Below are 22,945 nucleotides of genomic sequence, written 5' to 3'. Positions count from 1 at the left end.
AAGCGGTGGTTTGTGATAAAACTACGCGCCTGTTTTTCAGTGGAAACAAACATATATGCACGTCATCTTGTGAAAAATTTGTTATACTTCTTCTGACACTAATTACACATGATTAAGGCATTACCGTTATAAATATAATGATATACCTAAAATTTTCATTATAATATCAAAAGATGTAAATAAGTCAACCGTCTGTTTAAACAAAACCTTTTTACCGGTAAATCTATCTTAACCAATTAATTAAATTAATATCTATAGCGTGGAAAATTGAAATGGAAATGCAAGGAAAATTCTGAAAACCGTATAATGCGCAGAAACCAAATGAAAATTGATGTCTCTACGTCGAACCCCCATTAAATCAATTTCCCGCGTTATCAGCGGCGCCGTTGCACACCTTGCGTCACACGCTCGGTGGTGGGGATACGAAATTATCGACTTATATACGTGAACGGCGCGCGCGCCGGCCATACGGTCAGTGAACGTGCGTACAGCGTGTTTGTTCATAAAAGATGTGTAATATGTGTACCCGTGACGTGATAGAATCGGCCCCGGCACCAGTGGCGCCGGCCCACGTACCCTCGCGTACCTTAGACAGAATGAAGAAGAAGCACAATATTGTGACTGATCCCCACTGTTCGGAGAAACAGAAGGAGGTGGAGTACCAGCCAGACCTCCTGGCTGTGTCCACCAAGTACACCAAGATCTGCTACGACCACTTCAAGCAGGCCCTCGTTCGGGTGCAGGAGACGAAAGCATACGTGTGAGTACGGACTTTCTTTTTTGCGAGGTTACGTTGGTAACATTCTCTTGTAGAAAATGCCTGGCAGTGGATACAGTGTTTCAATGTGTTATTAGTTCAGTCCCACTGGAAGTGTATAAAAATTTTCAGCCTAGATGAGAGTTTTCAGCGTGTGAAAAATGATTACGTGTAGACGTTGGTTCGTTCCGGGCGTAGCAAGTCGTGAGTGACGACCGTCGCGTCGCGTCCGCATCATTTTCCAAACACTCAAATTTTCTTTGACATATTTCTATTATTGATGGGGTACTCAAAATAAAAATAAACACAAAAACAAAGCTTGCCATGCGAATACTTTGTAGACATTTTCACAAGGCCGCATTTGATATTGAATCTTGAATGAAAGCCGATCTCCTTATCTTAATTAGCAATTTCACTTAATGAGAGTTGCCGAGGCTATTCATTCTGTAGAAGCATGACGCTAAGCTCCGTTATCAGCAGAACTCGTGATGCATGTCACAAAGGATTTAAGATCAGCACGTTCTACTTAATCTCAAGTATCGTGATCGGTGCAAAGTCCCTGTAGCTTTTCCGGAACAATGTATCAACTACTCAAAGCCGTATAATGTATATCATTAGTAGTAATTGTTATCAATACGTAATTAACACATACATAAATACATATATATCTCTTTTAAATATCGGTCACCGTTCTTTCTTTACTTTCACTACAATTGAAAACTACGAATAACAATAAATAAAATGGCTTCCATACGCTTATAGAAACACCAGTTTCTCTAGTCACAACTAAAGCCTCGAATAATTTCAATTTATTCTAACAGTTAGACAGACGACTATTTAACTAAATTGCAAAAACCTCGAGACAGCCAACTTAACCACAAATAGAATAGTAATCATAACTTGCGTTTCGTCAATGCTAACAAAATTATTTACAGGTCATAGTAATTACATAGGTATGCTGAAATATACATAACATTGCATCTAACATATGGAAGATTATTTTGATATCTTTTTTAATCTTATAGATATTCAAATATAAAGCTGATTGTATAGTCAATTTATCGAGAAAACTAGCTTGTAAAACATCACACTACGATTAAAAGGAGGCGTGTACAGCGGGTTGAAACGCGCAGAAGTAGCTAGTCTACAGAACAAAATAACTGCGCCATTATCTTGTGAAAAAAATAAGACTGTCAATCAAACGATACGACTAAACTATCAGTTTAGATTTAAACGATAACTTACTTACATGTCGTGATAACCATAAGTAACAGATAATACCTATTTACTGTAAAAACTTCCTATAAATTTACTATCGATACCTACATATTTGAAGTTCTAACGTTATATAGTTTAAGACGGACTACATTGACTACATTTCAAGATGGCTGAAGGATGAAGAATAAGTAGATTGGCGTTTAAACGACTTTCAAAAGTATAATTTGATATTCATATCTATTATTAAAATATAAATTGGATGGATCATACCTGACGATATAATAATAGTCAATTTATCAGGCTAAAGAATCAAAAGAAAGCATTGTAATGATTGCAATTAGAATAAGATGCGGCTAACTAAAAAACCAAATATAATTGTCGGGGTCAACACTCTTCTATACATAATATATAGAACTTTTAGCGGTAGTGTCAATAAGGTCATGAGTGATAAAATAAACACTAAGATCAAATCAATATTCAGAAACAATCGTCATGAAGTACATCACGTCATCGAAACACATCACTGTCTGAAAACCGTGTGCATGCGTAAAAAATATCACTTATGTATTTTGATATTGTGACTAATTTTTACTTCCAAACTATTTAATCTTCTAAACAACGCCAATTAAGTTCAAAATACTTAGAAAATAAATCTTTATAGTGTATAAAAGTATAAACATTAGTTAATATGTGTCTGGGATCATAAACAATGAGCTTGTTGATACTTGGGATCGGACGGACACACGTGTATCATCTAGACATCCTAAAACACGTCTATCTTGATGACCTAATAAGGCTTTGCCTAGAAACATTATCCACGTGTAACCTGGATTATAGTAATCGAAAGAACTAATCTTGAAATGTTCCCAGTAGGGCGCCAATTAATGTAAAAGAATATAAATTAAAATTTTATTATACCAGGTACATTTCCTTAAGCCTAGGTGAAGGCTTTTAGAATTCTACATCTATCAGAAATTACTATACTTAATACAAGGAACAATGTACTTAAAAGAACATAATAATTAACATATAAGGCTATTGGCTTATTCCAGCGTCTTTCTCGTAACAATAAGGATTATTTTCGCGAATGTTCCAAAAGTCTATCAAAGGCTTGAATGCTTCTCAAAGTTGTTTGAGAAAGTACTGTAGGTTTCAATTAGAATGGATCTAGATATCTAGCCTAAACCGAGGTCAGGCTGTCTGTGTGTCACGGATATTGTCAATAGGGCTGCGGTTATAGGAATAATAAAAAAAAATAGATTATGACGAAATTAAAGTTTCTTTTTATACTGACGTAATGCGCACGTAAACTCAAGTGATACGATTATGTCAATAATTTAAAGGGTTTTAACTTTTAAAGATTTGAAAGGAATTTATTTTAAGGAACATGATTATGTAGATTTTAATCTTAAACTACCATTAGTTATCATTTGCTTCCTTTACTTTAAACTGAACCTTATCTAAACCCTTTTAAGAGATAAAAAATTTAAAGGTTTTTTTTTGTACATTACAACCATAGTTTCACTTTAATGCCAATGTTCTATTTTGGTCGCTTTTGCCTTGAAACTCACGGATTTGCATAAAAATGGAAACTACTAATCATGCTTCTTTCACATTAATTGTTTTCAATTACTTTTTTATTAACTAAGACTTTATTTCCGTACGCTTTTCCGTTTTCCTTTATTTTATACACATCTATGCATATATGGGAATACTTTAGAATAACAACTATTTATCTAATGATTTAAATTGAATCTTAGTCCACTGTACCGCAAAAGATAGTTTAAAAACATCAAGCCAATACACAATAGATGTGTATAACGTATAATGTCTTATATTTTCAGAATAGAATATTCTAGCGGCTCTACAATACATACATATTCAATTGTGTAGGAATGTAACTGCATGATGCAACTTCGATTCATAGCCCACATAGCGACAATGGTCGTTCAATAATATTAATTGACAACCACGTATATAGGGCACTTATTAGTGTCAATGCGTTTTAACATCGACCTTCGATCATGATATATGTCTTAGAGAAATATACATTTGCGGATGAACAATCTATGATAACAATAACACAGTTTGTTAAAATACTTTGGGTATGATTGGTTACTGTGAGAAATCTTACTATGACATGAGCCAATAATGGTTTAAACCAACAAATACTTTTAGATAAGTAATAGCAATAATCAATATATTTACAAAAAGACGCGACAATGTCAAATAGAAGAAACCATGTAATAACTAGTTGAGTCAACAATTTATGCTATTAACGACATAAACAGGAAAACAAAACAAAGTGTTCCGGCCGGTGCGGTGATAATGATAACACGGAAGAAACTGTTGGACTGTGACCAGGGCACAAACGAGGTCAGCACATGTCACGAAACTAGTTTAGCCAATAAAACAGTACTAGGAATAACACAAAAATAGGCTACCTTTCGCTCAAACTAACACTAGAACAGAAGGCAGTATTACGTTTCAGAATTCCTGCCAAACAACTCATAGTTTCTGTTTTCAAAGCAACAAACGTATAAAGGAAAATAACCCATTTAAAACTCATAAAATTTTCTACTAAACCCTCTCATTTATTGCAAAAATCGTTAAATCTTAAATAGTTTAACACGATCACAAAGGACTAGAAGTTATTCTAGTGAGTTTTATACGTTCAGCAGCCTCTTTTTCAAGAGCTATAGGCAATGAAATCGATCTCAAAACAACGTGTACGTGTAGATACGTGTCGACAGGCACGTAACTGTCCACTGCTGTTTATACCCCTCGTGATCTTGTTATTGCAACCTGCAGACTTACTGCCTTATTACTGCAAAGAAAATTCACCTCTATCACTCTTACAATAAGCACAATATAAAAGGCATTGTTCGTTTGCCACCGCCCACTGAATAGGGGCGCGTGCCTTCAGTTCCCACGGTTCTCTAACAATAGGAAGTTATGAAATATTTCAATACCTGAAAACGTAGTGTTTCGATTCATTAAGTGATTACTTTAAGGCTCAAAATCGGAAAATAACTGAAATAAATGAAAACAAATAAAAAGTAACGTTTCAGTTTAATACGTTCCAGTTTTCAGTGGAAATAAAATTATATTAGCAGTCATAAACGCGTGTTTGTTTATGAGAAATCTGCGGAACCTGAGCGTCATTACTGTACCACTTAGCAATGCTAGTGGCGCTAAATATAGACACGTTGACTCATAAACTGTTAAAAGATAAAGTTATAAATAGATCTACGTTTTGTGACTCAACATTAAAAACTTAATTGGAAAGTACCTACATGCTTAAGATTGCCCTTATCTTTACATGTCAGAGACTCATGATTATGTTCATAGAATATTCAATTAATCATAATATAAAGTGAAAATAGGAAAACTCTAGTTAGATTCAACCTTCATTAAAAATATTATCAATTGTTGCTTACATACGCGTAATATGATCGACGCTTGCTTTGACGTAGGTAAGCACTAAGCATTAAAAATGCACAAAGAAATGTTAAAATTATATCAAAAGCCTCGCCTGTATGACGCAATAGCAGACATTGCATAATTCGAAATAATTATATACTTTAGTTTTCACAATACTTTTTAATACTCAAATCACATGACTGCGAAAAAAAGATAATGTATCCATGAGTGACTTAAGGTCTAGATAACTTAGCACCTAAGCCTAACTAATCTTATCGACTAATGCTACTGACATTTTGTCTCTTATTGTCCTTTGATCTTCACGAAACCTTTGGAATCTATTTGCAAAACAATTGATCACTAAAGAAAGACTTGTAGGGAAAAAATAAAATATTTGTTTTACAATAGATAAAATATTTCGCTACTGTACACAATAGAAGTGTAAGAAAAAGCAATCAATCAACCTTATCTAGTAGCTCGGTGTTTTTTAAGAGGAAAAAATATAAATTAATTTTAGTTAAAAATTAAAATGACTTCAGTATTCAATTTTGAATAGTACATTTAAGTTTTTATTTTGCATGAAATACAGAGACGAAAACTGTTCTATGAATGAAAACATGTCGAGATTTATTTCTGTGCCAAAAATAGGTCACATAAAATGAAATAAGAATGAATCTAGATGTGACTAGTTATATTAATTCCACGTCTTTCAAAAGTTTTGAAACATACGTATGTAACACGAATTTGCACTCTGCATACAAGTGCATACTGTCACTTTCTCGTCACTTTAATCTGTGACATATTTGAAATGTCAATGCAACGAAGATATTACCTTATCATTACATAAGGAATGTCATACGCATTCCTCCAGCCACGACGACATAGCGGCCGTTTATCAAACAATCAAAACATCGATTAATGTCGCTAATCGATTAACGTAATAAATCGATTGTTTTTGATTGATAACGCTATCAATGCACTTTTAATTCCTCATTGCACTAACGTGAGATAATGCTGACGTGACTAACTTCAGAAGTATTGTAAAATTTCGACAGGAAATCGTACCGCCAAATATTTTTCAAGCAAACAAAAATATGGTAATGCGAAAATACAAAAACAGTAAACAAGAATGAAATACATTCGAGAAACTTCTGCATTGGAAATTCTCCTAGATTCGCTATTGTTTTTAATGTCAACAGCAATCGAGATAAAGGTATCACGTTTACGGAAAGTGATGTATTATCGTTATGAACACAAAACCTAAAGTACCATTATTATAGAAGGGTTTTATAGAAGCAATTACTGTTTAAATACATAAATTATACATTCATGTTATATTTTTCTATAAGTAGTGTTGATAAGTAGGTATTCATTGCCATACCTTTAAATTAGCTTAACATTGATGATACCGGCAATCACGCGAACATTACCAACATCATTATTTAATCTTATTAAATTATTTAGCATCATTACATTATTTCAAACACTAACAAACTTCGCTAACGGATTAACAATAAAATGGCCATCATCTTTGAGAAAATCGACCTCCGATTCAATGTCGACTGGTGAAGGTTAGCAGATATTCTTATTTGCAAACAGTACTTGATTATTTAGGAAATATATAGGCTTCACCTGTATTACCATGACATTTAGGTACATGTTTGAAAAGCACTTAAACCTAATTCAAGTTTAATTTAAGCACTTATTACTCTACTTGACCTACCGTGGTCTACTGACAATAGTAAAGACGTAGAGATAAAATTTTCTTCACAAACAAGCAACAGGTAAAAAAGGAAAATTTCCATCTACAATAATTCCGTTATCAATCGTTACACTTAATCCTTCCTTACGTAACGATTACTAAAACAATGGATTTATTCTACGTACACAATACTTGTACCTATTGTTTTACAGCCGATGATTTAATTATATTTGTATACAGAAGAGATTTCCAAAGCGATTACTAACCTAAAAAAGTAATCCAATCAGGATTACTAGGCTTTTCCCTACCGTTAACAACAAAACATTTCATCATCGTTATTTTTGGAAAATGTTCAAGTGTCCATAACAGGTTATACACCTTTCATTTAAAAAAGAAAATATGATAATGTAGGCTTATCACATGTACTGGCTGATAACTCGGATCGGGAACATGGAGATCTGTATCGATAATGTATTATCATTTATTTTTGACATTCGCGATTTATGTAAAAGAAAAACCCGTGTACTTAATACTAGGCAATGCTTTCAGCCTTTATCGTTTTATCTGACTCGTATTAGATTAAGCTCATATGGTTTGACTTCTATCCTTGTCTCACTTTTAATTGTTTTTGCCGTTAAAACTATAGCCAATAAACTCATAATAAATTATACATGAATCAAAGTGCATCAGTAATAAAGGCTAAGCCAGCCTTAGGCCGAGATAAGAGGTTTGATAGCTCTACACAGCTGGTTATCATATTTGTGAAGTTCATTGTACCTACTGTTTGGCAGAAAGAAAGTCTCCTTCAAAACACATTATTTTTAATCTGTTTCACTTTTTGACAGTTCAGGCAGAATGTCAAAGATGTCCTTGCCTTTTGGCGCTAAGTCCAACTAAATGAATAATAAACCTTTAATACGTATTATTTTATATTCTCTTTTAAAAACATCATTATTGAATCTCAATACTAACGGATAAGGATTGTCCATTGTCTCTCCTCTACCTTTTTTGTTTCGATTTTGTACGTTTCCAAGGACGAACAGTCAAGATTTCTTTAAAAGTCTAATAACTTTCTTATCTTTGTAATAAATCCTACATTTACGATCCATAATAAAGTAGTTTTATCAAAGATTGTGAATTTAAAATTCCAGACTTCCACTTCGGTAACGAAATATTCAGTTAAGAAAACTTGTTTCTTATTTCCTGTCGTTATGTTGGCACAAATCAAAGTATAGCTTCCTGGGTACACGCGTACCAGGCGTGTTTTATCAGTTGAAACACAATGATTTACATTCGTTATTTATTATATATTAATAATCATCATATCAAGGATTAAACGGCCTTATCTATTCGCCGGCTGTTTTGTAAAAATAGAAATCTAATCAAAGTTTTTCGTTAGGTTACGATCTGTTAAGAATCTTATAACAAATGTCGTAATTTTATTGGACCAAAAATATTTTTATAAAAAGTTCAATAACGGTAAACTGGGTGCTACAGTTTCTGATACGGATGATTGATGATTAAAAATGCAGAGCATGCTTCAAATCACGACTACTAAAGTATCCTATTAAAATTCGCCTTCAAACAACTAATTATATTGTAATCAGACCAAATCATTAATCAGCAACGCTAGTCTGAATAGCAAAAACTTGCCCCTTCTCTTGCGAACAACCTTCAAAGCTTTCGAACTGAAAGACTAAATAAATAAGACAAAAATCGATCAATTTTAGGGTAAAAACGACCTATTTAATTTGAAGCTTTAACAGTGAATTAGTTTTTGTTTATTGCAGACAATTTATTTGATGATTTTTATCAATAAACAATACCTATATTTCAAAGTTGTTATTATTATCTATTATAAAAAAAGTTATCATAAACCAGGATATCTATACAAAAACCCGGAATCATAATTAAATTAGACAATCGGAAAACCTTTGCAGCCGATAAGCACGAAGATTATAATAATTAGCATACGGTACTGTATTTGTGAATAATTTGATACCTAATGTTTACATAGTTGCACATTAAAATGCACAAGATAATGTAGCAAAATATACATTGAATTCTCCAAAAAGGATATGATTGAGCCTTCTGTACACGACTGTAAATGCTTGCCTTAAAAACAATGAAAACTGTTCACGAAATGGCAACGACAAAACCACCTACGACGCGTCATCATGGACAATAAGGCTTATTTTAAAAAAAACCTATTGCAACATTGCATTGATTTCCAATACACTGAACTTATCGCCTCATAAATTGTAATATACAATAATCAAAACTATCAAGTGTTCGTTAATTGTTATTTAAACAGCTTGTAATGTGAACACAGCAGTTTCTGCCCACGTGTTGGCAACCGAATGCGACCAGAACACAAACTTTGTTACATTTGCATGCAATTTTAAAATAGGGCTGTGCCAAAACGCGGATCATCAAAGATTTACAAACACTATAAAAATTAATGACCGAAGAAAATATATTATTTGGTTTTAAAAATATTCAAAACGGTTGCTATGAGCAACAAGTTTAGCAAGAGACAATATAGGTAAAATAACTAATCTTTTCGTAAATTACAGGCCATGATAAAAGCCTTATTATAGGTAAAACAAAAAAACGCCGCATGTAATAACATGTGAGTTTCAAATTCGTATCAGACAGAAGATTGTCCGCCTAACGATTCGTTAATCAATTTTGACGCACGCAGAATTATTTATCGTTTCGACAGTTTTTTCATGTAAAGCTAAACGTCTACACATGTAGAAACATGTGATTCCTAATTTTTAATCATTATACCGATTCATCGGTCACTTCTCATGTTCGTACAACGATTAACAACTGATTGTATCAATAAACCAATTGATATTAATCGATTGTTTTTTAAAATCTGAGTCAGAGACAGTCAGCCGTAGGGTGATGAGACAATGAATCACAATGAAGAGATAAATATTTTAAACATCATATCTAAATTTTATTGTGTCAGAAATATTCAAACTATCTTTGCCCAAAAACAAAATACTATAGTAATAACAGTTGCTCAAGTTCTGCCGGATAGAAACCAAAGTAAGGCCAATTAAATGCAATCAGTACCTAACTTAAGCTACACTGCATAGGTAATATAAACAATCCTGATTAACAGACTTTCTCTTCTGAGCAAAGATCGCCTTAGAGATGAAAGTCCCATGTACACATATAGAGTATGTCCTATCAGTTGTTCACCACGTCTCATGTACGTGAAGTCATACAATGTCACGTTGGATCAAGCGTGCCTCCTAATGCAGATACTCTACTATGACTGCACGATTATAGTATGAAAACCGATAAGATTATATGTATATTAATATTAAGGCTTTGAAAATACATCCTTATGATTCTACTGACGTTTGAGATATGTTTATTGTTAGTTAATCTTCTTGGCTTAAGAAGAATTTATCTTAAAGACCATTAACGTAGGGAATGGTGATAATAATTGCCTAGATTAATAGCTTAGTCTTGGGATTTAAATCAGTCTAAGTCTTAGAACTAACTAACATACACAATATTTTCTCAGTGAGATATGCCACCAAAGAAATGTAAGGAAGTTTCTCTGTGATTCAAAGAGCCAATACATTGTGATTGTGATGCATCCGCCATCCCTGGCAAGTTGTTAGTACAATTTACACAATGAGGTCGCATGTGACTACGATGAACTGTAGAAGATACGAGCATTTCCACAAGCAACACATGTATTTTAAGAAAGAAATGATATTGAGTACAAAGCTACAAATGTATTTTAGTATTTTTTTGAATGATTTATGAACAATTCTAAGCTTAGATTGAGCTTAAAAATCTCATATATAAATCCGGATGACACATTTACGTTGATCACCTTAGAACTAAACAAATTGCTCCCCGCCAAATGCAATTCAAAAGAAAAACGGAAACTAGTTCTGCCAAATGTGTTCTGGGTAATTAATTTTTTCCGAAATGAAAATAAAAAGTAGTGTTCAGAATATGTAACTGTACGCACTAAGAGAACTCGTATGCATCGTAAAAAAGTTTTAAATTCGCTACTTGCGCAACTCGCGATTACCGACCGGTCTGTACAGATTCAATAAGAGCAGTTATTTTTATCAAGAATCGCATTTTCTCTGTACACCATATAAGACAAGTTCTTTTCCGATATTTTAAGAGCTGCATGTTCAGCAAGTTGGCGCCATGACTACATTTAGACCGTCTTCAGACGTAAATAAACATCTTACATTACTAGAAATGAAACTACGTAATGATATCTTAATTAAAGTTAATTAAAAACAGGTTTAATTATTTGTGAAACCTATCATTCATCTACAATTATAAACACGTTGATGTACTGACATTCCGCACATAAATAAAAAAGTAGTGTAAGTATAATTTATAGTTTCTTTAAAGCGATCGGAAACGCCAGCAGGCGTTTTGTAAAGCATTCAACTAAAAACATCGCTTCGGTGTCGCACTAAATGAGTTATTAGTCATAATTACAAGTTGTAAGCGCTAATGTGCACTCAATTGACTGAAACGCTACTGTTCGGAATGCAAGTAGGTTCCGATAACCGGCAGGCTTAAGTAAAAAATTGCCCATATGTTACAAATCTTAACGATTCATTAACGATAAGCGAGTGGTACACGCGATCCGATGGCCTAGATCTCCATTTTATGAATGTATCCGATCACAAGGTTTTAAATGGCATTCGAAAAATGAAATATTGATTCCTTACATCGTGCCTACTCCTTAAGTTATGGCTTGGTTCATGCTGATGATGATTATACGATATCAACCACTAAAGTTTCGGAATAAGAGATACAATCGTGTGCGTAATTAAATGCAGTGTGCAATTAAAGGTTGTCAGCGGCGCCTTGTAAGAAAATCCGTGTGAAGTTATACAAGTTGTCTTTTACGGCAATACTCTGCGTGAATGACGTATGGAGACGCCTCGTTATTCTCCATGAACGAAACGATAATGAAATATGAAGGCGACTCAAATTACACGTCAATTTACATAATTATATTTAACAGTGGATCATTCTCGCAAACTACATAAATAATTGATAGGAAATACTAAAAAGCTTTTAATTATTATTCAATTTATTTTACTATCCACATACATTGTACGTAATTAAATAGAAAAGCAAACATGTGTACATTAATAGGCGATTAAAATAATATTAATAAAGGAAGCAATATACTTAATTACATTAAACACTTAACACCCATTACCTAATCTCAGGGTTAATCTCAGGGCTATCTCGTAATGAATCAGTTTTCCCTCTTGACAACAGCGTGGAGGCAAATTACGTCACAACTCGTCATTCTATTTACTCGCCACACAATATGGAGTAAAACGACAGCAAGAACAAATAAACGTAAGAAATGTAAATATTTGCACGACAAAGGTGTGAGGGGATCGCCTAGCTACTGTTAATTGAGTCTTCATATAATTTAGTACAGCCGTTTTTATCTGCCACTATTATTTATCTGTGTCATTGAACTCTGAAAGTACGTCTACGTTAGTTCTTACAGTTTCTATCTAACAAACTGGAGCAGACGTCATGGTTTACTTTGCATTTTCAATTTAAACCCTTTCAATAGAGAGTTCAGTTTGCAATTCTATTCTTAGAATTCGTAAAATATCAACGAAGTGACCTTTGAAAGTCGTTCAAATCGCGACGTCGACGTCTCGAACCTGTTACGAACGCGACATGTGACGTAGCGCTACGTCACGCGAGCGTACGCCGGAACAAGGTCATGTCAGCACGCGTTACTTGACCCAACATGCTGACAATTGATTACCTTTGCCTCATAGAATACGTAACGTATATATACGCCTTCCCAGCTTAATGAACGTAGATCAAATATTAGTACTGACGCCATCAAAACGTAGTAACTGCACAGTAAATGCTGAATTATTTCTGTTCAGACATTACGTCGGACGTCTGAGTCAAACGATAATTATACTTATCGACTCATTGAATGTATCCTATTTTGGTGTTAGTTATTTTTATTCGATGTCCATATACTGAACAACAATGACACAGATTCCACAGTAAACCACATATTAAATTATATGCTCTATAAAGAGTTTATAATCGAGCAACTTCAATTAGTAAACCAATGAAAAAGTAAGACGTTTTCCAAATCACATGACTGTAATTTAGGATGTTTATTGAAAGGAGAATTTAAAGATTCGTCGTGGGCAAATGTGACGTTAACCGCGATTGACGCACATAGGAGTGATCACGCTATTGTAGATTTAACGATACCACATGTCAAAGATATAAAGAAAATATCAACAAGTTTACTTTGTTCTCAAGTGGTTTTACATTAACGTAAAGTATTGAATTCAAAAGTGTGTTGCCCGTATCGCTTAATACAATTGACCCAGACAGATATTAGAACCAACTTTTTATCTTCCATTTTTACTTGACACATTTATTTCAAAGACCATCTTTATTCAGAATAGAAATAAGCAAGAAATATTAAAACGATTTAATTGGCATCGCTAGCCACGTCCGGCAGAGCGCGACTATAAAATATGGTCACAATCTTGTGGTCAGCTTAGCGCCGGTAATTGATTAACTGGTACTATCTAGCCAGGGATGACCGCATCTGCCATTGGTAATTTATAGCTAGGTATATTTAATTCATTATCATTATACATTTATAAGCAAAATAAACTGCCCGTGTGGTCTGGAAACCAGTCGAAAATATTATTTAAATTTCAACAAATATTATATCTTGATCTAGACTCATTATAATACTCGACATTAAAAGAAAAAAATATCGAATGCTGCTAATCAAAATATTCCTGGTATTCGGGTCACTTTCGGTACCAACCAAACCCAATCCCGATTCTCGGTAATCTATTTTGAAACTTATGTTGGAAACTCCAAAGTCCCCTTCACTTCTTAATAAAACAAAAAAATAATTCCTTAATTATATTTTATGAGTACAATAGCTATTAAGGTTCAATTTTATTTGCTCATAGGTCGTAAGTAATGCAAGTAAGCACTTAAATTGATTGTAAGATAGATTTGATGTGCATCGCTTTAGTCAGACGATAATGACTTCTCGTCTTGAAGGTCAATGACATTAGGTATTTATTGTAAACATCGTGTTGTTTTGTATTGGACGTGACTGTACTGTATATTGAAATTTTTTATTGTCTTTCGCTGATCTGGTAAAATATCAGTGTGTCATCGTCACCTACTAAACTAATTTCAATAGTCAGACTAAATAGGTTACATTACTTACCCCTTTTTTCCAGAGACAAAAAAAAATATACATCTTGAAAATACTGCAGTAAAAACTAGATACGAATGTATAATAAGATTCACGAAATGCGGTTTTAAATTTATGCTTTCCGGTCCATCTGGTCCTGCGTCGTTCGATTTCGCAAGTTCAAGTTCAAAATTGCATTACAAATCAATTTCCGCGCGAAACAAAAAGAAATACGTTTTCTGTAAACAAGAAAACATTCAACTCACAAAATTAAACGATGGCCGCCACGAATTCTTTTTTTGAATCTAATTTTTTTTAGTGGCCAGTATTTAATATATTTCGCTACTATTCGTACTCGTAACCAAAGAGGTTGCCGAACTTTTTTTAAGTCGTGTAATTGATGACCTGTGAATAAATTAATTCAATTTTCTTTTTTAATCTAAGATACAAATGGTTGCCAATTTGTAGTGTTAATAGTATACACCCACTTGTATTTCTTTTATAATCTAAGTCATCACATTCAATAAATTATGATAAATGACTAAAATAATCTCTAAACTTGTCTTGAGGATATTCGAATCTGATTAGGTTCATAAATTATGTAAAATAGGTAATATTTTCTTGTAAAATTTTATAATTAGATAGTTAGTATGACAAATGTGTATTTTATACCTTATCATTTGGTCAAAGTATCAAAATATTGAACAGAAATTTACTCATGTATGTATTTTGTTATTTGTTTTGGTAAACATTTGGTTTTAGACTTTGCCCTTTTAAATATAGATCAAAATATAATAACAGATAATGAAGATAATAGCTATTTGTGAAAATGAATAACCTTGTGTGATCTACTAAGTGATATCGGAAATCAATAATAAAAATAAAACTCTTTGTCATCATGGTCTTATGTCATAATACAATAAAATTACCACAGAACACAAAAAGCTACTCATATTTTAATGCTTAATTCGACAGCCAGTGAGCAATATACAATAAACTTTATAACTTGTCTAAATATTAAAATATTTATAAGAAAATTTACATTTAAAAAAGCTCTGAGATCATCGTTAACGTTTTAACACATTTAAATGAAAATGACTTGTTGCCAAGTACGTTTTAAAGAATAAGATATTATTATATAGGAAATGTCACTAGTCACTCTGTAGGCTGAGTACTTCTTTGATGATTGTAAATAATTTCGTCGTGACGTCAATCTATTTAAAAACAAAACAATGCCCAATCAAAATAATGTGAATAAACAAACAAAATAGAAAGACGGAAACCGCTGTTAGTTTTACAATAATAATATAAGATACTCTTTAAAAAATATTGTTAAAATTATCATTAGGAAATATTGTTACATAGATACGGATAATGACAGATATATACTTGTATAATCTATGCCCTTAGATACTGATATAATCTATACCATAGACAGCAAATCAATTTCTAAACATCATCGATCAACATGAGTGCAAAAACCGACCATCCATGCGTCAACCGCCAAAACATTTAAAAATATGCAAATGGGTAATCATCATTTAAATTAATGACAAGTTCTACATATAGTTGTACTAATTAAAAGTACGCACGTGGGTGGAGGCACGTCGGCAACCGTTAATTCCCAATCGATAAAAGATAATCGCAATAAACGTCACGCTGATACTACGATGTGTAACGACCAGAGCGATAGAGCAAAAGAAAGAGGTCTATGATTTGCAATCTAGCAAAATAATGCGCAAAAGATCTTTTAAAAGTCATAGAATATTCTTCTTACAAAGAAATACCAAATAACTTGTTCTGTAGTTAAGTCCTTACGAATTAAACTTACTCTAACTGCGACTGTCATGGCGCCTAAACTTGCCCAGATAAATCTAGCTTCTAACCGCACTTATCACAATGTCTACCACATCTCAGTATTACTCTCATTATACCTAGTGTAAAATGGACTGCAGAAGACTTTAAAGTCTGTCAGCCCCCTATGAAATATAAGGTTGAATTACTTCATAATGAACTAAGCACTAAGATCAACAATATAATAATAAACTAATCAGGTATCGGCCGTCAATCCTCAACAAACACGCAGTCTTCCTTTATTTTAATCCCAATTAAATAAACCCTTAAATATAAACGGTAATAAAATACATAGGTAGAAAATAAACACACAATATTTATTTGTTTTGTTACGTAGTCGGGTAAAAATATCAAAGTCTTACCATCAAGTGGCGTATCGCCAAATCACAAGATTTTAGCACAAGTTTCTCTCAAAATATTTTTGTGGTCACTTCGCGAATAAATATTGTTTGTTATTATATGTTTAAGGGCGCAAATATACCTAGTTGTTTGGCTAGAAAGCTGAAACGCTTAACATCTGAAAACAATATTATTGTTTGTTTTGCCACGAACCTATAGATATTTACTCAGACCATTTTATCAAAGAAGGGAAAATATTTTCACGTCTCTCCAATGACGTCTATTTTCTTTAAAATCTGTTGATACAGAACTTCCGTTAAAGTATAATGAAAACAGTCTGTAGATAACAGATTGTTTTTATTTATTTTGCTGAATTATAATGAGCAAAGTGAAGTGTGAAAGTAAATTCGTTATTTCTTAATTAATAATAACTTCTTATCAAAACTATTTAAATTACGCCGCTGTTTTACAAGTGACATTTGCAACGAAATTAATTTTATAAAACTAAAGTTTAAAAATTAGGGACTAACACAGAATTAAAAGATAAATATCAAGATAATCTTAATGACTCTCACTTTATCAATTTCAATGCACAAAAATCCCGTTTTGGATTAAGAAAGTAATGCAGTTTACAAGAATTAAAATTAAAGAAAAAATACTTTCCTTAGGTAATATAACTGTATACTCTAAAGCATACAACCATACAGCGCACAGATTCAAAATACTGGGCTTACAGAATGAGATCCGTGCTCCTGATAAAAAAAAAATACATTTAAAAACGTTATTTACGTACATTATCTATGGCAATAACAAAAAGCGACGATATTTATTTTGTTTGCATGCGTGCATTGTAAACTTGTTCTCGATTTATTTAATTCTCGATCTATTTTCATACATTTTGCCCTTGTTTTGAATTCCGTATTTACTCTACTGCGCGATATTGTATGCAAATATTTATTGGTCGTGATATTATCGAGTGTGACGTCATTATTATCACAATTAACTCGGCCGAGTTAGTATCACGGGTTTACTAAACGCACGTGCTTTGAGAAAAAGTATTTAATTTTTATCAATTTATACTACTTTCCTAAATCCTGGTACAAAGCTGAACGGCAGTTGGTTAGATTTTTATAAAAAAATATTTTAATTATCTTCGTAATTTTATACAAAAATATTATTTACGTTTTAGTTTTCATAATACATATTTCAAAATCTTGGCTAATACGTTCTTCTTTATATAACAAATTATCGTCTACTTTTTCGTGGTTATTCAATAAATACCTATATGGTTCAATTAGAACCTTCTATGTGTACACTACGTCTGAACTACTTTCTTATTTGCAAAATAAACATCATTCACACGAATTTTATTTGAATTTTATTAGTAATGAAATGTTAAATAGTTCGTCGATATTAATAATTTGACCAAAAGGATCTTCATTTTAGAACAAGGAAAAAGGGCCTAGTATAGAATTAAAGAATGAATAAACCTAGTAACAGCGATATAAATTAAAATAATGCTGACTGAATTTTTCGGCACGAGTAAATAATGTCACGCCATTCTTTATGTAAAAACTGCCAAGTGAACAAATTAAATTTTCATGGCACCATTGTTTTTGCTAAGGTCACGTGTGCAAATCGATTACGATAACCTACCGCTGCATATTGGCTTTTGATAATTTTTCACGTGGCAACTTCGAGAATATTTAGAAAATAAGAATAAGAACTAAACGTGTCAATTGATGCAGGTGTTTTAAATTAATATACATATTAATAATAAAGAATACTCATGTTTTATCTAATAGTCTGAATCAAACTGGCACACACGACACAGGAGAAAATGATAATGGGGGCAAACGTTTAAAAAAATGTTTAAATAATCAGTTCTATATGAGGTAGCATATTATAATAGTAGTTGCGCCTAGAACACACTATTATCGCCGTCCGTCGGCTAGCAACAACCTTGTAGAGTTACGAAACTACAGCACTTTGATTAGGCGGTTATTGCAAACGTCCAATAATGTTATTAGTCGGTTTTATAAGCGGCCAACTTGATTTGTAAATATGTAAAGAGGAGACGGTGGGAACGTATCATTTTACATGCTTAAACATTTTATTTTATACAATTTTCTGTACAAAATCAATGCTATTTCATTTACTTGCCAATAGTTTTATGTAAACCATATTATAAGGATTACGTAGAATCATAAAAATAAAACACTATTTGTTTTGCAAAATTTATTCCTACACAACTTAAACGTTACAACTTACACATAAAAACTAATATCACAACCAGCTAACATAAAAAACAGCAGAGATTTAAGACACTCAAACCTCCTTCAACCTTAAACTAGTTTTATCTCAATACTAGCTACTTCCGCGCGATTTCACCCGCTCTGCTCGGCTCCTATTGGTCATAGCGTGATGTTTTATAGCCTATAGCCTTCCTTGATAAATGCACTATTCAACACAAAAAGAATTATTCAAATCGGACCAGTAGTTCTGGAGATTAGCGCGTTCAAACAATCAAACAAACTCTTCAACTTTATAATATTAGTATAGGTTCTAAATCTCCTTTTCTCTTGTCAACAGTATCGCCACTAAAACGACGCAGCCATTCCACGTAGCCCTTGCTGTGGTGGTCCTGCTCGCGTGGCTCAGCAGACCAGGAACCGGTTCCATGAGCACCATCCGCGGCTGGAGAGCACTCTACGTAGCATCTGTCGCGACACACTTCGGAGCACAAGTCTGGATGACCCTAGTCTCGGGTAAGATTTCTTTTATTTTTATTTTAGGAATAAGCCGGTAAACAAGCAAACGGATCACCTGATGGTAAGCAATCGCCGCCGCTCATGGTCTCTTGAAACACCAGGCATTACAAGTGTGTTGTTGGCCTTTTTGGTACCAATTTAATATTTTTATGGTACCAGCAGACGGATCTCGTGACGATAAGCAATCGGTAAAAGCGTTACCTGACTTTCTGGAGTCAATATTGGGCCTTTTTTCTCTTGCCCTTTTTCTGGCATCAAGTCTTTTGAGCCATCTAGCCTGTAGCATGGCTTGAAACTAGTCGAGTTCCTCGTCAAAACGTTACGTTAGTAAGCCGATAACATAATAATGAATTTAGTACGTCTCACGAAAGTTACAACAATATTAAAGTCTTTTGATGTCTCATCAATATTTAGTAATCTAAATATCACGTTTTTGGTTAGATCAATTGTCAGATTTTTTGTGTTCTGTAGTTATAAATGTGTGTGCGTGTATAAAATTTCATTCTAGGACATTCTAAATGTTAGTAAAGAGACACCCCCAAAGGTGACTACAGAATACAAATGCAAAGCAATACTCATTGCCAAAAGTTACTTAACACCGTTCCTTTATTTTAGGTTTTCTAAAAATATGCCCTTACTCATTGGAAGCTTACTGAAAAAAGATTGAGAGTGCCAAGAAATGTCTGTTAATTTAGTCTTTAGGTCTAGGTCTTAAAACGAAATCTCGATATAATATCAATCAAAACCAGAACATTGTCATAAGTCAAATATGATTTATTTCTTTTTTCAATACAAAAGTGGTGTTCAGAAACTCGTTCGTACAAATTTCGAAGCAGTCTATCATGCGTGCACATTACGTATTACGGACGTGAAGGCACGAGAGCCCAATAAAAAGTTACCGACTTGTCGTTGAGAAACACCAGTTTTTATCAAAGAAGGTTGTATTTGAAGAAGGCGGAACTCTTTGATTCGTTAGGGTTTCATTCGATAACGTTCAGAATGATTGTCATGTAATGTTATAAACGTGTATAGGTACTTTAAAATAGGTACTTTAAAGTATTTTTTTTTAGTTTCTTGTACATTTTATTGCAGGACGCTTATACTACTAATAAAGATTTGGTAGATTACCCTTTAACAGAAACGATTAGCGAACACGGAGTACTAATTTAGCGCTTCATTATAAATACATAAAATAGTTGTTCACGTATGTCGTTATTCTAGCCATTCCGCTACACGTGTAGAAAGCAGAATTTATTGTTGCTTTATATTTAGTGTTTACCATTGTTGTCATACCTTTGTGTTTTGTTATTACATCAGCCAGTATTCAATAGCTGGCTGTTGATATGTCATTGGACCTGTTTGCTTTATGGATCAAGCTGGTATCTTAGAAAAAAAAAACTGACAATTTGATTCTGTTTTCGAAACGTATGTTATATGGAACTATAACAATACCTATAGTTTTCAAATCGAATTGGTTTTTTTTACCTGAGTTAGAACCGAATTATTTGCTAACATGATGATGGCCTGTTTTTCGTATGAAGGTGTTAACAAGGGCAAGTTAAATAGGATATGAATGCACTTCAAACCGTTACATAGAGCAGTAAGTTCCGCATTAAATCATTACAATTTAGGTAATTAAAGAAAATAAGTCTAACTTTACTAAATACTGGCTACTGAGTTTAATAAATTTCAGGATGTAATTTCCTTATATGACTCACAAACTCACATGAGAGGTGGTTTCCGTTGTAGAACGAACCCCAAAAAGTGAGCTCCATTCTGGAACAAAATTATCGTGATCAGCATTTTAATCACTCGATACAAAAAAGATCCAGTCAAAGCAATTTGAAACTTTCGCCTCCAATCTTTAAGTCCAAAATTTATTTGTTTCAACCATTCCTGTTTGTAAACGAGATTCCTCTGCTCTTACAATCAATAATTAAGTAATTGCGTAATGAGAACTAATTGATATTGCATGACTACAGACTTGAGTTACTGTATAACTTTACAAAAAAAAAAAAAGATACTCCTTCAAATTCCACCCAAAAATTTCCTTTCAATATAAAAGCAAACCTGTTCAGATGTATACTATTCTGATTACAAAACTGCAGTGGGTTTTGAGAATTTCTTCCAAGAATACCAACTGGTCCGAGTGTTCCATCGCCCATAGCGTTAATAAAAAAAAAACAGAGGCATTATGAACAACATACCGTTACTTGCACAATGGCGGCCGTAATTGACAACCAGCTCTTGACACTTCACAAATGTGCAACAAAATTATACAAGGACTTTTTAACAAGAGCATTATGTATTAACGACTTTCTACTGTATTGAATTTATATATTATTTATCCACCTTTAAAACTTATTTTTCTTATTATAATAATCTTTTCGATTTATGTATGGATTGCGGATCGATACAATTCTTAAACTTACACTTAGTTTCTGCATGACAAGTAGCTATTGGCATTAGCATTTTGTTTAAATACAAAAGTACATGTCGTACAACCGCTATTCAAACAGACGGATAATCAAATAAAACAGTTACATATTGAATTGGCCTGTTTGTTCCGAATCAGTCAACATCCTCTGTGGTGGACGATTTAAAGTGACGTTTGGTATGGGTGACGGTTACGTCCCTACGATTCGCAATTCCGGGTGCGAGCTAGTACTTACCTATAAATAAAATTACTTTTGATATTTTGTTCCTAATTATATTTAGCTATCCATATTAACTACTACCACAGAATAACATCATGTTAAAACGTTCAAACAATCGATTTTGGCTTTTGCTAACGATTCCAGTTATAATAAACTTTAAGTAGTTGATTTTCGAGGATTGCAATAGGATGTACGATGTACATATGAATAGTTTGAGTAGCACGTGTTCATTGTACCTTAATTAAATGAACTTACGTTTGTGTAGGATTATATAGATATAAAGGTTAATGTTTGCAAAAGAATGAGTGATACTTGACACCTAATTAATCCACTGTCTCAACAAAAACTCCTTCAAACTTTACACTGACTGATATTATTTACACCCGAAATAAAGGAAAATTTATCAAAAGAAAATCAATGTCGAATTGTCGTGTCGATAAATAAGCGAAAATCTCAAACTGACGCAATTATCACGAGTAGCAAATCTTTCATGACTTATCTCTAGTCACTAGGGCCCAGCGAAGTACGGACAACGTCATATCAAGCTACACTATAATACTTCAATACATTTTCTACTTTATCACAAAACAATAGAACTGAAAATCTATCAAATAGTTTTGACAGTTTGGTATAACTTTGTGTCTTTGCGCCCTCACAATAGAGGGAGCGTCAACCTCATTCAGGGCCGCAAAGGTTGACTACCGCAAAGGGGCAAATATTTGTGGACTTCGCAGACATGTCTACAAATAACAGGTCACCGCAAAAAGGCAGAAATCTCCAATAGATTTTCCACTTTACTGCAAAAATATAGAGTTCAAAATCCATAAAAGATTAACCCATGTAGTCTCCTAGGGAACATTAACACGCAGGAATCACATGGAAATTTTCACACAGAATGACGTAGATACTCTCAAATCGAGTGCATGAGTGCTTTCACTCAATATTAGTCTGTATCATCAATCATAATACATGTGTAGATAAGACAAAGCT

General features: G+C 33.2%; 2 protein-coding genes across 3 annotated transcripts in view; one reads left to right on the top strand and one right to left on the bottom strand.

The window, feature by feature from the left end:
- LOC118274039 (zinc transporter 2) overlaps window positions 1-22,945 on the bottom strand; it is a 122,717-nt gene that overhangs the window by 88,183 nt on the left and 11,589 nt on the right. The window contains exon 2 of one of the 2 annotated variants that reach the window (XM_035591388.2): window positions 21,025-21,074. The exons of the other annotated variant lie outside the window; for it this stretch is intronic. Coding sequence (XP_035447281.1) covers window positions 21,025-21,073 — 49 coding nt within the window. The 5' untranslated portion in view covers window position 21,074. The remainder of the gene's footprint in view (window positions 1-21,024; window positions 21,075-22,945) is intronic. 2 annotated transcript variants of the gene reach the window in all.
- LOC118274070 (transmembrane protein 205) overlaps window positions 456-22,945 on the top strand; it is a 31,061-nt gene continuing 8,571 nt past the window's right edge. Inside the window, exons 1-2 of the mRNA XM_035591429.2 lie at window positions 456-760; window positions 19,120-19,295. Coding sequence (XP_035447322.2) covers window positions 510-760; window positions 19,120-19,295 — 427 coding nt within the window. The 5' untranslated portion in view covers window positions 456-509. The remainder of the gene's footprint in view (window positions 761-19,119; window positions 19,296-22,945) is intronic.

This window comes from Spodoptera frugiperda, chromosome 15, assembly GCF_023101765.2.
Source record: "Spodoptera frugiperda isolate SF20-4 chromosome 15, AGI-APGP_CSIRO_Sfru_2.0, whole genome shotgun sequence".
NCBI lineage: Eukaryota > Metazoa > Arthropoda > Insecta > Lepidoptera > Noctuidae > Spodoptera > Spodoptera frugiperda.
The sequence above is the reverse complement of the archived record's forward strand: the minus strand, read 5'-3'. Positions and strand labels throughout refer to the sequence as shown.